This window comes from Genypterus blacodes, unplaced genomic scaffold (genome assembly GCF_046128005.1).
Source record: "Genypterus blacodes isolate CSIRO-AG114 ecotype Tasmania unplaced genomic scaffold, CSIRO-AGI_Gbla_v1 ptg000090l_1, whole genome shotgun sequence".
NCBI classification, from domain to species: Eukaryota; Metazoa; Chordata; class Actinopteri; order Ophidiiformes; family Ophidiidae; genus Genypterus; species Genypterus blacodes.
In genome coordinates, this window is record NW_027466895.1 from 2,105,853 (window position 1) to 2,122,502 (window position 16,650).

Consider the following 16,650-nt stretch of genomic DNA (forward strand, 5'->3'; position numbering starts at 1 on the left):
CAGTGCATACAAACAACAGGCACCATCACACATGGACGTCCACACAAAAACATGGGTGGGCCCAACACACTGCGGCGTAATCCAGTTAGCCCTCTGCTCAGATCCAGGTCTCTGCTCCAGCCTTGTAACACCAGACCCTCTCGCCATTTCATTAGCACACACACACACACACGACACACCCCGCCCCTCCCTCCCTTACCTTTCCACCATTCTAATCCAATCCTGAGCCTGCTAATGCACCTCCCATAATTCAATCAGCCAATCAGGGGGCTCTTCGTGCAGAGAAGCGCATCACATGACTACCCGCACATTAGCCCGGCGTTCGCGTGCAGTTAGCGCTGTCATTTAGCACTAATGTTATCCCAGTTCGTTTTTTTTTTCCTTTAATGTGATTTGTAAAAGTCTCAGCTCCGGCTTCCTCGAGTCTAGCGCTAAAACCCCAGTGGGCTACGCTAATCAGTTTCCTGCATTTCTGAGGGAGACAATGATCCCAGTGTTAGCGCTGGCTAATGACAAGCTAACCCAATTAGCCTCAGCTCCCTAGAGGAGCGCTCAGAGCCAGGGCCCATTCTTGCCCCACCTCCTGCGGGCTCCTCATCCACTCTCCGTACATTACTATGGAGCCTAATGGTCTCTTATTAAAAAGACAGATGGAACACGGATGGGAAAGGCCTCCGCGTCTTCTTGAGTTACATATAGGCGTCCGATACGTGCTACATCCATGACCATCTCCGTTTTGTACACAGCAGCTTTGATGGAGGTGCTAGTGTTTCCACTTCAAGGTGTCTTATGGAGATGATTTGTTTGATATATTTGTATGAGTGTGGCTAAGGATTGAGTGCTGGGCAATCAGGGTTATCACTGAACCACATCATCAACATCAGCTAATGGGCCACGCTAATGTGGGTCTGATTGAAAGACACAAGAGTTCACAATGTAATTTGCTGGACTTTTAATCCTGCATGAACACATAACTTGAGATAGCACGCATAGAGCTCAGATCGAATCACCAAAGACTCTTCATGCATTGTGACAAAAACAGTTGAATGAATACACAAGTACAGATAACAGTTATGGCAACTTAAAGCCTTTGATTTATCACGGATCCACTTACTTGAACTTGGCGTTGACATGGTCAGCAGTCTTATGGTAGTTCTCTGTGGTGACCTTGTAGAACTGTGCACTCTGGAGGGGGAGACAGAGTGAGAGAGTGAGCAGTTAGACGATTCAAACTTCATTGAAAAGGGGTTAGTGAGTATGGTTGGAATCTAACATAGTGATGTGTACAGTACAGAACAGGTGCACATTTGTCCTAACGGTCAGATTGTGTGTACTATATCTATAGCTTTTCAATTTGTGTGTGTGTTTGATGTGTATTTGTGCTTGTTCGCTCACAAAAGACTGCTGTAATAACACACACAGCAATTCCTGTAAGGTCAGTGGGTCGCTAGTCTACAACCTACACAGCACGGAGCAGAATCCCCCGGTGACCCCTGGTAAATGAAGCCATAGCGGCGCCACTCAAGCTGAATTACCCCCTCAAACACGTCCATATAACCCAGTCCCTGCAGCATCTAGAACACTCTTAGAGGATCCGTTTTGTCCGCCCCTCGGTGGTTCTTACGCACATTTATGATCAAAAGGTGAGAGGCTGTAAAGTATGATGGATAGCTTGATTGAGAGAAGCATGAGGTTTAATCCAGAGCTAGAAGATGAGCATCTACGGTTGATCATACCAACGTCTTCCCGCAGAACGTATGAACAGATTTAATACCTTTTCTACTACATCAGATAGATTAGACTTAGGTGCCATTACCTGTGCTGGGTAATGCTTGGAGAAACACAATCTGCCCCGGTACTAAATGCTGTAGTGCTCAGCTAAAGGGTTCCCGCAATGTAATTAGATGTACAGAATGGCAGGCCTTTGCTTACAGGGCTCACAAAGAACTTCCTGCATTGAGATGAAATGTCTAACTTAAATTCGATGTGGAGTATAGCGGCAATCCAAGCTGGCACTGGGGGAGAGTTCAACCAGGCTTTTAAAGGTTAACAGTGGAGTTCACAAAATTCACATTAGCGCTGCTGTTGCTTTTTGTTTCAAAAGTGACAACAGTACTGAAGACCAAAAACTTAAATGACGTCTTATAAATTGCATCTACACTTGAAATGTGACAAATGCAGGCGTTTTTGGTCCCATCTGTTCTAACTTAACCTCCCAGTGGGAAAGACATCCATCATAGTTCAGAAAAGATCAATAGGAATGAACTGAGCTGCTGAAGAGATCAATAGTCCTGTGTTATAGAGCTCAAATGAGATAGGACATGACAACACTGACAAAAGTCTGATACAGATTCTGGTCTCTTTATTTGGACGGACACCGCAAGTTCCCGATGGATTCAGGCCACTTTGGGTTTTTCCATATTCAGTAGTTGCAGACTTAACAGCATAATATTCACACCACGTTCCACTTCAACACAAAATGTGTCAGATTTTGCATTTGAAAGACATACAGCAATACCTTATGCTGTACATCAAACCCTTCGAGTTTCCTCCAATCATCCTTGAGATGTCTCTGAAACATGGCTGGTTGTGTGCCAAATTTGATTGATTGGACATGATTGATGTCTACTGGATTGATCATTGGACACAACAAAAAGCCACACAGTTCGCAGGTCTGAGTGAAAATGAGTGCATTTGAAGTAGAACACAGACCTCAGAGATAGAAATGTGTTGACACACAAATTCAGAGGAAGGTATAAAAGTGTTGGAGCACTGACAGTTCCCAGGTGCATGGTTGGCACCATCATTGTGGGAAAAAAGGCTGGAATCGCTTAAGACTCTTTTTAGAGTTGGCTGTCCAGCCAAGTGCAGTAACTGCTCCAGCAAGACTTTGGTCAGGGAGGAAGAAACCAATCAGCTCTTTCACTGAGCTGCAAATTTCTGCAGAGATGGGAAACCCTGCCAGATTGACATCCGTGCCTGCAGTGTTACTGAATTCAAGACACACCCAATTTAAATTCATCCTTATTTCTCTGAGAGCACAGGGGAAGATTTGGTGCTCGGGACTGAAGAAATGATGAACAAAGTCACTTTTCAGCACATGAATGACCAAAATTACAGTCAACACAATGCTAGAATGTTTTCCAGATGAGTCTCTGATTGCCAGTATGACACGCAGCCAAAGCCCAGACCTGAAACTCAATAGAAAGACATGAGGATTGTAGTTCATCAAATATGTCTCATCCAATCTGACAAAGCCGAAGAGGATCTGTAAGGATGAATAGAGGGAGCTGCCTAAATCCTATTCAGGCAGGCCTTGGAAATGTCATCCTTGCTTTCATCTCGTCGTCGTCGTCGTGGAGTAGTTTAACACTCGTTCTCAAAGCTCATTCGAGTCAGATGCGACACTTCTGACAAGAATAAAAGGTGATCATACACTGTCTATATATGTATATATATATATATATATAGATATATATATATACATATACACACACACAAAACAGGGCATAGGTCCTCCTCTGTCATACTATTACACTTCGCACATACAGTAAAGACATGAGACGAGAGTATGCTCAAAGTTTAGGCATTAACTTATAAGCTCACGATATCCGTGTGCCCTCGTGGTCTGGAATGAAGTGAGTTTCACTGTAGACAAAGAAGCTCAGGTGCTTAGAAAAAAGGATTTAAAAGAGGCTTATTCAGTGATAACAAAGCCTAAGAAGACAGAGAGTAAAACTCCTGGGTGTTGAGATTGAGCCATTGGAAAACAAAGACAGGGACAGACAGAGCTGGATTCAGGTCTCTGTCTCGAATACGGAGTGTTAGGCAATAATACCTGCCTAAATGGCAACGCTGCCACTAATCAGTGCTCTAATCCACCAGGGAGGACAAAAGGCCATGTGTGACAATGATTGCAAGGTCTGTTACAAAACACACACACACACACACACACAGACAGTGCTTGTGCACCTGAACACAACCACACACAGACACACAGCAAAAACGCTTCCACACATACCCTGGTGGCTGGATATAAACAGTTAAACACACACACACACACACACACACACACACAATTTGCAACAAACAGCAAAGCGTATAATTTGTGTGATTACTGAATGGTCTTAAATTGTGATTTCCTGCTGTTGCTCCCGATGATTTAGAGTGGGCCTGACCTTTTATTAGACCACACGTTTGGCTGAAAACAGTCCTCCTACTCCCCCAAACTCATTATTTTTAGGCTCCACAAAAACACACCAATGTTGATTTTAAGCCTTAACAAAATATGTTTTTCTTTGGATTGCTGTCAGGACATCTTTCACACACGATGAGCTGCAGGATCCAGCCCTGTGAGTGTATCACATGCCGCTACCACCCGTAAGTTTAATATAATCTTATGGTTTATTTTCCCCCCATTTACTCCTATTTGCTTTCAACTGGGTTTTTAGCTCATCTGGAGCCAAACAAAAATGCTGGCGGGGGGTGTCATAGACAAATGAAGTCATTATTGTTAATGCACTCCAGCGATATGGAGAAGATAGAAGCTGCACTCCGGCACAGGCTGCTGCTCAATTTAGAGAAAAAGCCTCCAATTTTTAATGAGTAAAACAAATAACACCCTGTACTGATGGCTCCTTTCTCTTATCTGCCGCTGCGCAGGAGGACCCAAATGGGAAGAAACCCCACCATGGCCAAAATTACAGTTCCGCAGCGCAGGAGAAAATGACAATGTAACTGGCCTACGAGGAGCACAGAGGGGCTTGTCCACCATTACTGAACCTTTCCACAGGAGAGGGACAGACTTAGCCACGGCTGCCAATCTTTGTCTCGTCCCTAAAAGCAACCCAAAGCGGATACTTTCTAAATGTATATGATAGAAAGTAAAATAGAAGGACTAGTTTTGGGGGACAGGCTCACCCAATCATCTTTCACTGCTTCTACAGGTCCAGGTTGCAAAGGTAGTTAGTCACATCCTCCCGTGCTTCCTCAGGATCACAATATGCCCCATGCTCTCCTCACGGTAGGACATGCCCAGAATACCTGGCCAAGGATCATCCAGGAGGCATCCTGATCAGACACCCAAACCGCCCCGCTTGGCTCGTTTCCATGCAAAGGATCAGCGGTGCTATTCTGAGCTCCATCCTGATGTCCAAACTCTTCACTCTCTTCCTCAGTCGCGACACCGTGCACAGGAAACTCATTTTGGCACAGGTATAGCTAGGACAAATGTCAGCGCGATCCCGCTCATTGAGATGACAAAGGGTATGTTGCTACAGCACCGACAGGAAAGTGGGAAACTTTCCATTTGCAGAGAGCTACTCTGAGGTCACAGCCCTGCTAAATTGAAGTTGTCAAAACTGAGGTCGTCTACCCTGTTACTTTAATTATTGGTGGAAGGAGCCAACTGATAATGCCAAGGATCTCAAAAAGGAGAGTGATGCCAAAATAAACAGAAATATCAACTTCCTGTCTGTGGCTTTGCCTGACTGGATGCATGCGGCTGTAAACCTACAGAACGGCATCACTCCATTTGTCTCTCTTTGAACAACATTTCGCAGGCAAAATGTGTTTGCTCGCAGTGTTGTACTACAAATGATGACAACAGATGACAGACAAGAATATAGACACGTTTTCACTGCGCCGCTCTTTCCGCTGACAGCTTCGAAATAAGTTTGTACTTTCACATTTAATTATTTTAGCCCGCGCTCTGGAAAATCGCTACTTTTCTTTGAAGACCGTGCCACTCTGTTGTTGTGAAATCATGATGCCATGAAAAGCCCTTCCCCCTAAATCCCCGCAAATCCCGTCACGCAGCCATAACGGCGAGCTGCCTCAGACATAATAATTCAGCACTGCGACACATTGTCATGTGTTCAGTGCGGATTACGGCGTCTTCGGTTATCCAACCAGCAAAGCCGGGCGGACTAGATTGATCGCTTCCTTGAGAGACAGAGTGATGGAGGGACACAGAGGAAGAGAGAGCGAGAATAAAGAGCTACAAAACACCTTTGAAAGTGACAAGACAAGCTCTACCCATATCAATTAACAGCTGCAATCCCTCTTATCACCACAAGTCTACAGAAAGAGAGATGAGAGAACTAGAGGGGAGAGGTGGGAAAAGAAAGGTACTGAGGGTGAGAAAGGTAGAGAGAGGCAGTGATGAAGACACCAAGTAAGAGACAGAGACAGGGATGGAGGGATAGAAGCCATTACTGTTTTTAATGCTCTTTCCCCTGTGTTTCTTCCTTCCAATCTGCTGTGGAACTTTGCTATGAGATGGCAATTGCTGCTGTGATTGTCCTCCGTGGGAGAGCAGAAAAATCCAATTTCATCGATATACAACACAAAAGAGAAAGATCCAAAAAAAGAGGAGAAAAATCCCTGGCGGAAGAAAAAATGAAATTGAAGCGAGGACAGGAAGGAGGAGGAGGAGGAGAAGAAGAAGAAGAAGAAGAAATGGAGCTCGGACAAAAAAAAAAAAAGGGGGCTGAAATGGAGAGATAGACAGATGCAGCGTGTAGGGAGTGGAGTAAAGCGAGGGATGGAAAGAGACGTGGGGGGGGGGGGGGGGGGCAAGTTGATTGTTAAATATGAGATTGTTTTACAGCGAGGCAGGTATTGAGTGAAAATGTAATAAATATATAGATATTGTTTTCAGGGGCTATTTGGTGGCTGTGGCCCCAATGAACGCAGCGGGCAGAGGCAGCGGGCTGAGCGGGCTGAGCTGTCTGTGCGCCTGGTGATGGCCTGTCACTGGAAGCCCCCCTGATGAATGGCCATCTTGAATTGGAACAGACGTGTAATATATATCAGACTTATATAGTCTCCCCCCCACACACACCCCACCCCTCCCTTTCTCTCTCTTTTGGTCCCTCCTGGCCCCTTCCAGTGAGGCGAACGGGGGACAGAGGAACAGCGGAGACGGACGCGGCGAGAGGGTGTTGTTGAAAGTGGCGGGACATTTTTTCCGCGAATACATTAGGATTTGGCGCGCTCTTGGGCGGGTTGGTGACAGAAAAGAAATGAAGTCAAGTTTTGGTTTCGTTCAGAGAGGCGACTCAAACCTGAAGTGTGAGTTAACACAAATTCGGAGGTGCCATTTTGAAAGTGGCATAAAAATCAGCGGGAACACACTGTAATTCTTGTTTTCAAAGTCAATATAGAGAACACGGCCAAGATAATACATTTTGAAGCCTCTTGCCAAGTTTAAGATGGGTGGAGAAGGAAGGAGAAAGGAGAAAGTGGACACAGGGCCAAACTGGGCTCTGCTATTAAACAAACAAGCACTAAGAGCATTTAATAACACAGTCCAAACAAGCAGGACCCTCTGGGCTGGTCAGTCAAGACAATACGACATGCAATCCTCACTAACATACAAGATCACACAACACAAGCAAACTACGTAATAACACACAAACCTGCTACTTCTGTTGTTCTTAAGAGCTCCTGATGGAATCATTAATCATTTACGCCTCACAAATGCCTCATTGTGCGCACTGTTCATTCTCACAGACCCTCGTTCATCTCACACCTTTACCTTTTCTTTTCTTTTCTCTTTTACTTTCGCTCTTCTGTTTGTCACTCTATCCAATCCAGTATCACCTCCACATCTTCTGTGTCTCTGTTCCCCTGGTTCACCTTGCCGTCTGTCCATCCCTGTCCTTATTTTTATGCTCACACTTCTGCCACGTTTCTCTCCAAGGTGTGAAGGTGATTTGTTGACACTTTGGTCTAAGGGATATTGACCCGAGCCCAACATGGCTGATGGATGAGTCCTGCCTTGGGAAGTCAATAATGCCTGTGTTAGCTGGGACTCCTCCTCACTTTCTACCATCATGCTCAAATTTGCTGCAAAAGTACAACACAGCAGAGCTTCATCGTGGGAATGTGTGATGTTTTGACAAGATCAGAGAAACTGAAGCCCGACAATCTGAGCCTGAAGGTTTAATAATGCACCAAAGAAGCGTGTCTACATCGTGTAACATGTCAGCATCCTTGGGTATCCTTGGTTGTCGACCTGTCAAAGTCAGTGGCGGGGAGGTCACACTCCCGTTGTTTTCTTTTCGAATGATCCGCTGATTGATCCACGTCTGCCCCATGACGTCAGCACACGGCCTCCCTCCCACTCCTTTCTGCTTGCCCGGCCAGAATTGTACAGACCAGCACACTTCCAATTACTGACAGAAGTCCGCCACCACTCAATATTCACTGGCTCGGTTTCGGGAGTTTGGTCTCTGTGATTGAAGGTAAATTTGCAAGCTTTATCGATTCACAAGGGAGAGCGCCTGGCAGATAATGAGCACTGACAATGCAACGCTGGAAATATAAGCATGGTTGCTTCAGTGGTTTGTGTTCCACACGAATCTTGCTGCTTTAAAAATGTGTGAACTTTCCATTTCGCTTCCATTAAAAAGGTCATTTGATGCTTCGCACCCTCCCGAGGTGGCAAACCTCTTTCCCAGTACGAAGGAGTCACAGTGGGGACATTAAATCCCTCCTAAGATATACTTGTGATTTGGGAGCAGCATGATGGCGTCATTTTAGCGCACACTAACAGGGCATTTGACCCCAGTCCTCTGCCTTGTAGGCGTTTCTCACTGGGACCAGCATGGAGCTGCCATTTGAAGTAAACCGAGCAAAGAGGCTGACCCCTGTCCCCCTCCACAGGACGCTGCGACGCTGGTTGTGACAGGGAGCAGTGGGGTAGTGTCATTCTCTCTCAGACACACACACACACACACACACACACACACACACACACACACACACACACACACACACACACACACACACACACACACACACACACACACACACACACACACACACACACACACAAGCTTTAACTCTTACGGGGGAATACAGGACCAAAAGTGAAGCCGCGAGACACAGACACATGTGGAGTATAAACTTAAGGTACAATAACAAGCCCAGTGGGACAAAGAGTAGAAAAAGAGCGTTGTGAGTGTGTAAATAAAAATCTTGATGTCGGGCTGTGTGTGTGTGTGTGTGTGTGTGTGCGCGTATGTGTGTGACCTGTCCCCGGACAGAAGCTTGAAACTGCGGTATGAGACGTCTATTCTTGAAAATAAATTGAAGTTGTAAACTGACGCTAAACACAGTAAATCTTGGGGTAAATAAAGATGTTTGACAGCACAAAATTGGACTAAATGAAGAGCGAGAGCAAAGGTACGCACACGTGCATTTTTAGAGCCATTAAACACTAATTATGACCCTGTCTGTGCTCTCCAGAGGTGTCACGCAGTATAGATTTATGATGTACGAGGCTGAAGTTAATTTACTAATCGCTGCAATCTCCCAGTCTCTTAAATCCAGGTGCCAAGTCCCACGGTGAGAGAATGAGCAAGTCAGCACAAAAACTAAATTCTTACTTTCTACTTCCTTTTTGCCCTGAAAGACTCAAAGAACCATCACCCCGTCAAACTAATTTGTTTTGGCGTCTTACTAATGATATGGATGAACATAGTGTAAGTTTTATAGTTGTCGCTGAGAAGCCTGATGCGTCAGATTGCTGTTGTTTTGTTCTCCTTTGTGTGACTCGACTGGCTGAGACCTGAGCCAGGTAAAGATAGAAGAAGTTGATGATACAGTATATCATTAGATAAATCACACACTATTTTTATTACTGCAGTAACTGATAAGTCTAACGTATAACCTTGGTCATGGAATTGAGTGGGATCAAATTTTTTAAATTTTGGATCTCTTCATGCCCTATTTTATTATTTCATAAATAACAGGGATTCATACATAAATTTGTTTTGCAGTTTAAGAGTCTTCACGGCGCTTGTCTGGTGTGTGCAGTTGTGTGGTTTGGTCACACATGCATGTAAATCATGTGTCTGGGTTGTGTTTGGTGTAAACTGTTTCTCCTACCCGCTCTTCCAGTCTGGCAACCTGCTCCCTGTAGAACGCATCCTGCTTCTTCAGCTCTGCTTCTCTGGCCTCCAGCTGCTTGGACTACACACCCAACACACACACACACACACACACACACACACACACACACACACACACAGACAACGCAACACATGGGCACACACACACGCACAAAGAGAAGAGAAGAAAAACAATCACTTGTGTGCTCAACGGAGCATTGCCAATTTTGACAAATCCATCCCAAAACACACATAACCAGCCATACATATACATGAGACGCTCGTGATGAGTGTGTGAGGGAGAAACACATCAGCACGCAGCACAGAAACAGACACTCATATTTTTCTCTTTTTTGTTATACAGGAATCAAACTTGTAAAAACTGTTAGGTTAAGGTGTGTGTGTGTATGTGTGTGGGACTGAACAGAGACGCAGTGTCGGGTTTTAAACTGTGCTGGGCTCCTCTGTTCAACCTTGTGAGTGACTTTAGTGCGTCTTTGCCTGCAGCCACGTTCACCCAGATTAGCTCATGTAAATTTGACATGACTGAGACTATGTGGACATTGTTCTTTGTGAGTGGAACACACATCCATGCGTGTGTGCGTGTGTACTGCATGTAGTCGTTTCTCCTTGTCGTTAATCTTCTGCCAAACCTGCGTCAGGTGGAGAGGATAACACCAGTGACCTTCATCAAATGTGGGGCAGAGATTAGAGCAGGATGTGTCAGAGAGGAAGAAAGCAGATATAAACAACCGGGATTAGATTATTAACAATCATTACAAAAGGAAATAACCACTTAAGTGTTTTGACTGTCAAATTGAATCAAGGACGCATGAGGATAAGTGTGGTAAATGAAGATCGACATATCACCTAACTTCACTGAGTTTGACTTTATTGGACAAAACAACAGTTTGAGTTTAAACTTGGGACGTTCTCACTGGCAAATTGTAATAAACTGAGCGAGAACAGGAAACAACACAAAAATGTAACACAACTGCATATTGTATTGTATTATTCTTCCAGTCTTAGTCAATTCAGGTCATTCACTTTAGAGTTCTGTTAAAAGAAAGCAAATCAAAAGAAAGCGAAAGAGATAGGGAAAGTAAAGAAGCACTGATTCGTCCATGGACTTCATCCAAACATGACGTTTGGAGAGGTTTAGTATTCAGGAGTGAGGAGTGACTGGCTGCCGCGCTGTTCTGCTTCAATACATGCACTCCATCCTCACTATCTCCCCTGCACTCGCTGGCACGTACACACACCTGAGAGCGCGCTACATATAGAATTCGGTACGGGAAACTGTGTAAAAAGAACACACACACGCACACACAAACACACACACACATCCATATTGCACAGAATTGTGCTGCAGGACTGTAGCCATGCAGATTTGTCCTCGGAGCCTTCGCTTTAATCACTGTAAAATGCTGAAAGGGACAGTGTGAGCCTGAAGGAAAAACAATGCATATGAGACACGTGCACACACACATGCACACGCATACACACACACACACACACTCACAAAAATCACATTCCCTCATCCAATCTCTGATCGCTGATAACCATCTGTGTTTGGCTACTCAGGCAAAGCCGCGTGCTCTATGCATTGTGATGAGGAGCGGCGAGGAAATGCCGAGGGCCAGCCCAACACTTCAGACGAGCGCAGGGAGGGAGCTTCAAAGTCAAGGGTATGATGCTCCGCGCTAACGCACTGCAGTAACCTCCGCAACACACACACGCACGCACACACAAACAAACACACACCATCTCCTGATCTACAGCGCTACTTTTATGGTATCCCTGACAACGCCCCCGATCAAGTTGCGGCCATCTGCCTCTGGTGTGTTGCCATACACTAACCGGCCTTATTGTGGCAGTCAGGCGCACTATTGTCTCTATTGTGTCCCCTGGTAGGTCTCTCGAGTGCCATTGTGTGGCCAGTCTACATTTGTGACGCCATCAAGCAATCACAAAATGTGACTCCGGACCAGGCATGGTAATGATTAAATCAATTCGTCTCTGTTATGAATTCAATGGATATGCGAGAGGGATAACACAACGTTGTGTATCATATACTACACATGTTGTGCTTTATAAAAAAAGGCTTGAGTGCGACGTGAGGCTGTAAATAAAGAAGAGCGAGCAGCAGTATGTTCTGTTACTTTTAAAAGTTTATTAAACCCAGAAGACTACAAAAGTGCTGCATTATGTGGGTCACCTCTGTAGTTCAATAAAATGTATGTCTTATTTACAGTATTTAAGATTTTATTTGGACACAGCAAATTTAAGTTAGAAGACATCTGCACTTCTTCTTTTGTGTATGTTTTTATGGTTCAACAATAACAACTATTCTTTGTTACAATTATAAAGTGTTAAAGAGGCCAAAGTATCGAATACGAACATTGCTGAAACTTTGCATGTCTCCAAAGCTGTGAGTGCACTACAATACATCTAAAAACAGTGTTCAAATACATCAGTGATTCCAAGTGCACTCCAGCCTTCTGGGACAAAGAGCCAAAGTGTGTGTGAGACTGGATTACGCCTGCCAAGGTGCCAAAAAACTGTCTCCCACCAACAACTCAATTTAAGAAGAATGGAGGAAGGATGAATGGAGGGAAATGCAGTGGACAGGACTGGTGGGGAGGGCGGGGGGGCTGTGCTGTCAGGACTGTGTCCAAACTCAATGTTACGCTGATAGGTGGCTACCAAACACTTGGCAGAGAAAGACAAAAGACACACAAACACATAAAAGAGAGAGGGAGAGAGACGACGAGACATAAATAGTAGCTCACACTCTGAATCTTCAATCACACACACACACACACACACACACACACACCCGAACACACACACACACACACACACGAACACACGATCACCAGCCGGAGCAGCTGTACCCACAAAAGGCGAGCGGGGAGATAAATGCGTGCTGACGGCGAGACTAAAGGGGTCATTAAAACAGGAGCGGTCGTGACAGAAATGTGTGCCCGGGGATTTGATTTTTTTTGGTGCTCACTTTTGGTGGGCGAAGGGATGTGTACACCCCCCCCCCCCCGGGCGTGTGTTTCATTTCCATAGGAGCAGGTCGTCCCTCCTCTTTGAGCTGCGCAGACACAGACGGACACACACACTATGTCAGGATTACTTCCGACTGATTAACCCCATTCAGCCGGCTTTAAAGATAATCTAATCATACTAAAGGCCAAACAATGGGACAGACTCCACCACTGCCCGCACACCTTTTGTTCCCGTAATGAAGAGGCGGTCGCGGATGGAGCCGGGGTGAGCAGGCAAGAAGAAGAGGCGGCTTTAGACAAAGTGAACTTGAGAGTGAAAAGAGGAAGAGAGATAAGAGATGAAGAGAAGGGACAGGACAATAAAAAGGTGCTTTATCATCGGGAGGGTGTCAAAAATGGAGGGGCTGTGCAGCTGGACGGAGACGTGTGGCAGCCCCGGGCCTAGCGTCTCTATCTTTGAGTTCAGCGAGGGGGGGGGATTAACATCAACAATAAACTTTTTTTTTTTTTTTTTTTTTACAGTCCCCTTCACGGCTGCGCGTCTCTCCGCTCCCCTTTTAAGTACAGTAAGCACAATAGCTGAGGGTGACAGGCGGGATGTGAGTGAGACTGTGCCGGTCAGATTAAACGGATCGTTTAAGCGAGGTGAACGCCTCTGTGAATATCAATTAGGCCAGCCGCTGAATAATTAAGGACAGCCATGTTTTTTAATTAGCCCGGCTGCCGCAGTTTGAGCGGTGAGGGGGGGAGAGCCAGGGTGCAGGGGAGGAGTAGGAGGAGGAGAAAGAGGAGGAGGGCGGGAGTTGGAGATGGAAGAGGGATGAAAACAGGTGGATTTTGCTGCGTCAGGCCCCCTGACCCACCTCCTGTTCCCCCTCCCGCACACACTGATGTGCTTCCCTAAACTCCATTTTCTCTCACATCTGCTCTCTGGTTTATTAAATCGTTCAGACACTTGCTCCTTTTAACTTTTAACGCGTTCCAAAGCAAAGAGGAAATAAAAAATAACTCCAGCCCGCAGCGTTGGGCTGGATTACAGCTGTGGTGCGCGTGCAAGCGTGCGAGCGTCTGTGTGTGTAGAACGTGGCCGTGCAAGCTTGATGTTGCGTGTTGAAAATGAGAGATGGAATAATGCGATGATGTAGTTGCATGTTTCCCCTCATTTCTTTTAAAGACATTCACGTGAATAACCACAAAAGAACTATGCACCATAAACTAATAACCACAGTATGTTAATGTCGATACATATTAATCTTTTAGCGTCATATTAAATCAGCTTAACTTCCATATCTAAATGTCACTCTCAGTGTTGAGGCGTAGAGGACACATTTCTAATTGTTGTTATCCACTTCAAACACATCAGATTACATCTATTAGTGAGTATACACACAATATATTTTTCATTTCACACCTCGATGAAGAACATTTATGTATTGATGTCTAATATGCTACACTACATGCCCTCTACATGCTTATCAATCACGCCAGATGAAAATAATCTCGAACGATGCAATGATCGATCGAGCACGATTCAAATCTCATCACGTTAACTAACAGCCCCTCATCCATAACCTCGGCCTCTTCTCTTCTGTCCCCCCCCCGCCGCGGTCGACGCGTCGCCTGATTCACCCGTTTGTCACGTGCAGCATCATAATCAATGCTCCCTCATGCCACCCGAGTGAGCGCCTCCGCTTCGGTGGGGTCAGCACCACTCACCAGGGCCCATCGATCACGCAGCCCCACGACAAGGCCCGATGACAAACTAATACTGGAGCCGTGTGCCTCATGCTCCGACAGACAGAGGGAGGAGGGGTCAAAGGTCAGGATGATGTGACCGTGCTCTGGTGTTAATTGGTGCGGCGGAGGAGTAGGTGGCATGTGGGAGGTTGGAGATGGATGGAGGGTAGGGATGGGGATGGTGGGGAGAAATAAGGCGAACAGGGATGGGTCAGTGTGTGGAAAGTCTTTGCAAACACACACACTTACATAAAACTCAAAGAGCCCTCAAAGGTCTCTAAACACCCGTGCGGCTCCATCTTTAAAAGCCATCACTAACACGTCAGAGCTATGATGATGGTGGTGGGGGGGTGACATAGCCTCGCAGAGTTTACCTGCAGCAGCATAAAGCGTTCCTTTTAAAGTCTCTTATAAAACATTGCCGTTGGTCGCAATAGCTGCAAACTATTCACTTCAGCTTGTTAATTAGCACCATGGGGTTCTTACCGAGAGGCAATAACACTTGGCTTCATGGATTGCTATTAGTCTCCATGGGAGGAGGTGAGGTTATAGGCATGTAATCATGTCAGATATAGAGTGGTCAGCTAATGGGCTTAACCTTGACTGTTAAAAGTAAAGGACAAACACTTTATACGCAGCAGGTCTGAGATTTGTTGGCACGGGGAGAAAGTTGCTTAAAATGTGATCCAATTACACCAAAGTGGCCTTAGACCCAGCAGCCGACCAATCACCCGGCTCCAGGCACACAAACATACCGTTTTTTCCCCTCCTTCAGTCCGATTCATTTCCATAACTCAGGTGCCTCGCCTTGGTTGTTGATTGGAGTTCAACGTGGCCTGATTTAGTAAAAACAGTCAATATGGACACTGTCACAGCATAATACCAATACTGTAGCACACTGACCGTCTCTCCCCAGGTGCTGCCGCAACAACAGAAGCAGCGGTGCCATTAATCACTGAGAAAGAGCTCGCTGTGGCAAAAAATCTCAGACTCCTGGAAGTACCCAGTGGACACCAGACTGTTAACCTATTTTTCCTTGCGTACAGCTTATTGCCTATGCAGCGGAAGAGGGGAATCCAACTCATCAGCTCATGTCGACAGTGAGATATTAGCAGATACACGTACCGAGCACACAAAGGTGTCTACTGCAGTACAAAACGATACACACATTATGACTATCAAGGTTTCTGGGTCATTGCATATCTAGGCAGGAGTAGTCCAAGGAAAGTGGACTTCAAATGGTTTCCACACGATCCTCACAAGGTAGCCGAGTCACCTGACCCACAGTGCAAACAGGTCTGCCTTTAACCACTGCTGTTCCACACACATGATCACTATGTAATGATGAATGAAGGACAAGAAATCTAACCAAATCAATACATTAGCTTATCTGCTCCTTTCAACATCTTTCTGAAGAAGTATGAATCCTAAGGAGACAAGAGGCTTCCAATAATGCACCAGAATCAGTTAAAAACAAACTTCTGTGCTTTATCGAATTGCTCACAGCTCTTACAGATGCACACGCTTGCACATGCACATATGAATGTGACAATGACCTGGTCCTGGTAGAGAGAGTCATCAGCACCACAAGATGCAGACCGAGTTACTGTCCCTGGGGATGTCTTAGCACAGTGAGTAATGACCAACTGACCTGTGGGTTCAGAGGTCTGACCTGCCTAGGACAGGGCCCAAAAGGGGCAGCGGAGTGTGTAGCATGTGGGTGTGTGAATGTGCGTTTGTGTGTGTTAACTGCTTGCTGTTTAAGGGCGTGTTGAAATGAAGTGTCCTGGTGGAGTGTGTAGACACAGGGGTCAAGAGAGGCCTCTATCTCAACCAGCTGGACTTAATGATGACGGGACGGCTGTCAGGCCAGGATGGGACGTCAACCCAGACGCCCACACATCTATCTTTTACCAACATCTCCAAAATGTGCCTAAAATATATACTCATTCATAAACAATGCGGGGCAACTATGTAACAAACCTCCAAACAAAGCA

The 16,650-nt window shown here is 45.6% G+C and overlaps 1 protein-coding gene across 1 annotated transcript in view; it reads right to left on the bottom strand.

Annotated features, from left to right (window-relative positions):
- The window catches only part of chchd3a (coiled-coil-helix-coiled-coil-helix domain containing 3a), a 58,536-nt gene that overhangs the window by 12,081 nt on the left and 29,805 nt on the right, over positions 1-16,650 (bottom strand). The window contains exons 6-7 of the mRNA XM_076159006.1: positions 9,898-9,981; positions 1,115-1,185 (exon numbers count right to left, since the gene is read on the bottom strand). Of these exons, the coding sequence (XP_076015121.1) occupies positions 1,115-1,185; positions 9,898-9,981 (155 nt within the window). The remainder of the gene's footprint in view (positions 1-1,114; positions 1,186-9,897; positions 9,982-16,650) is intronic.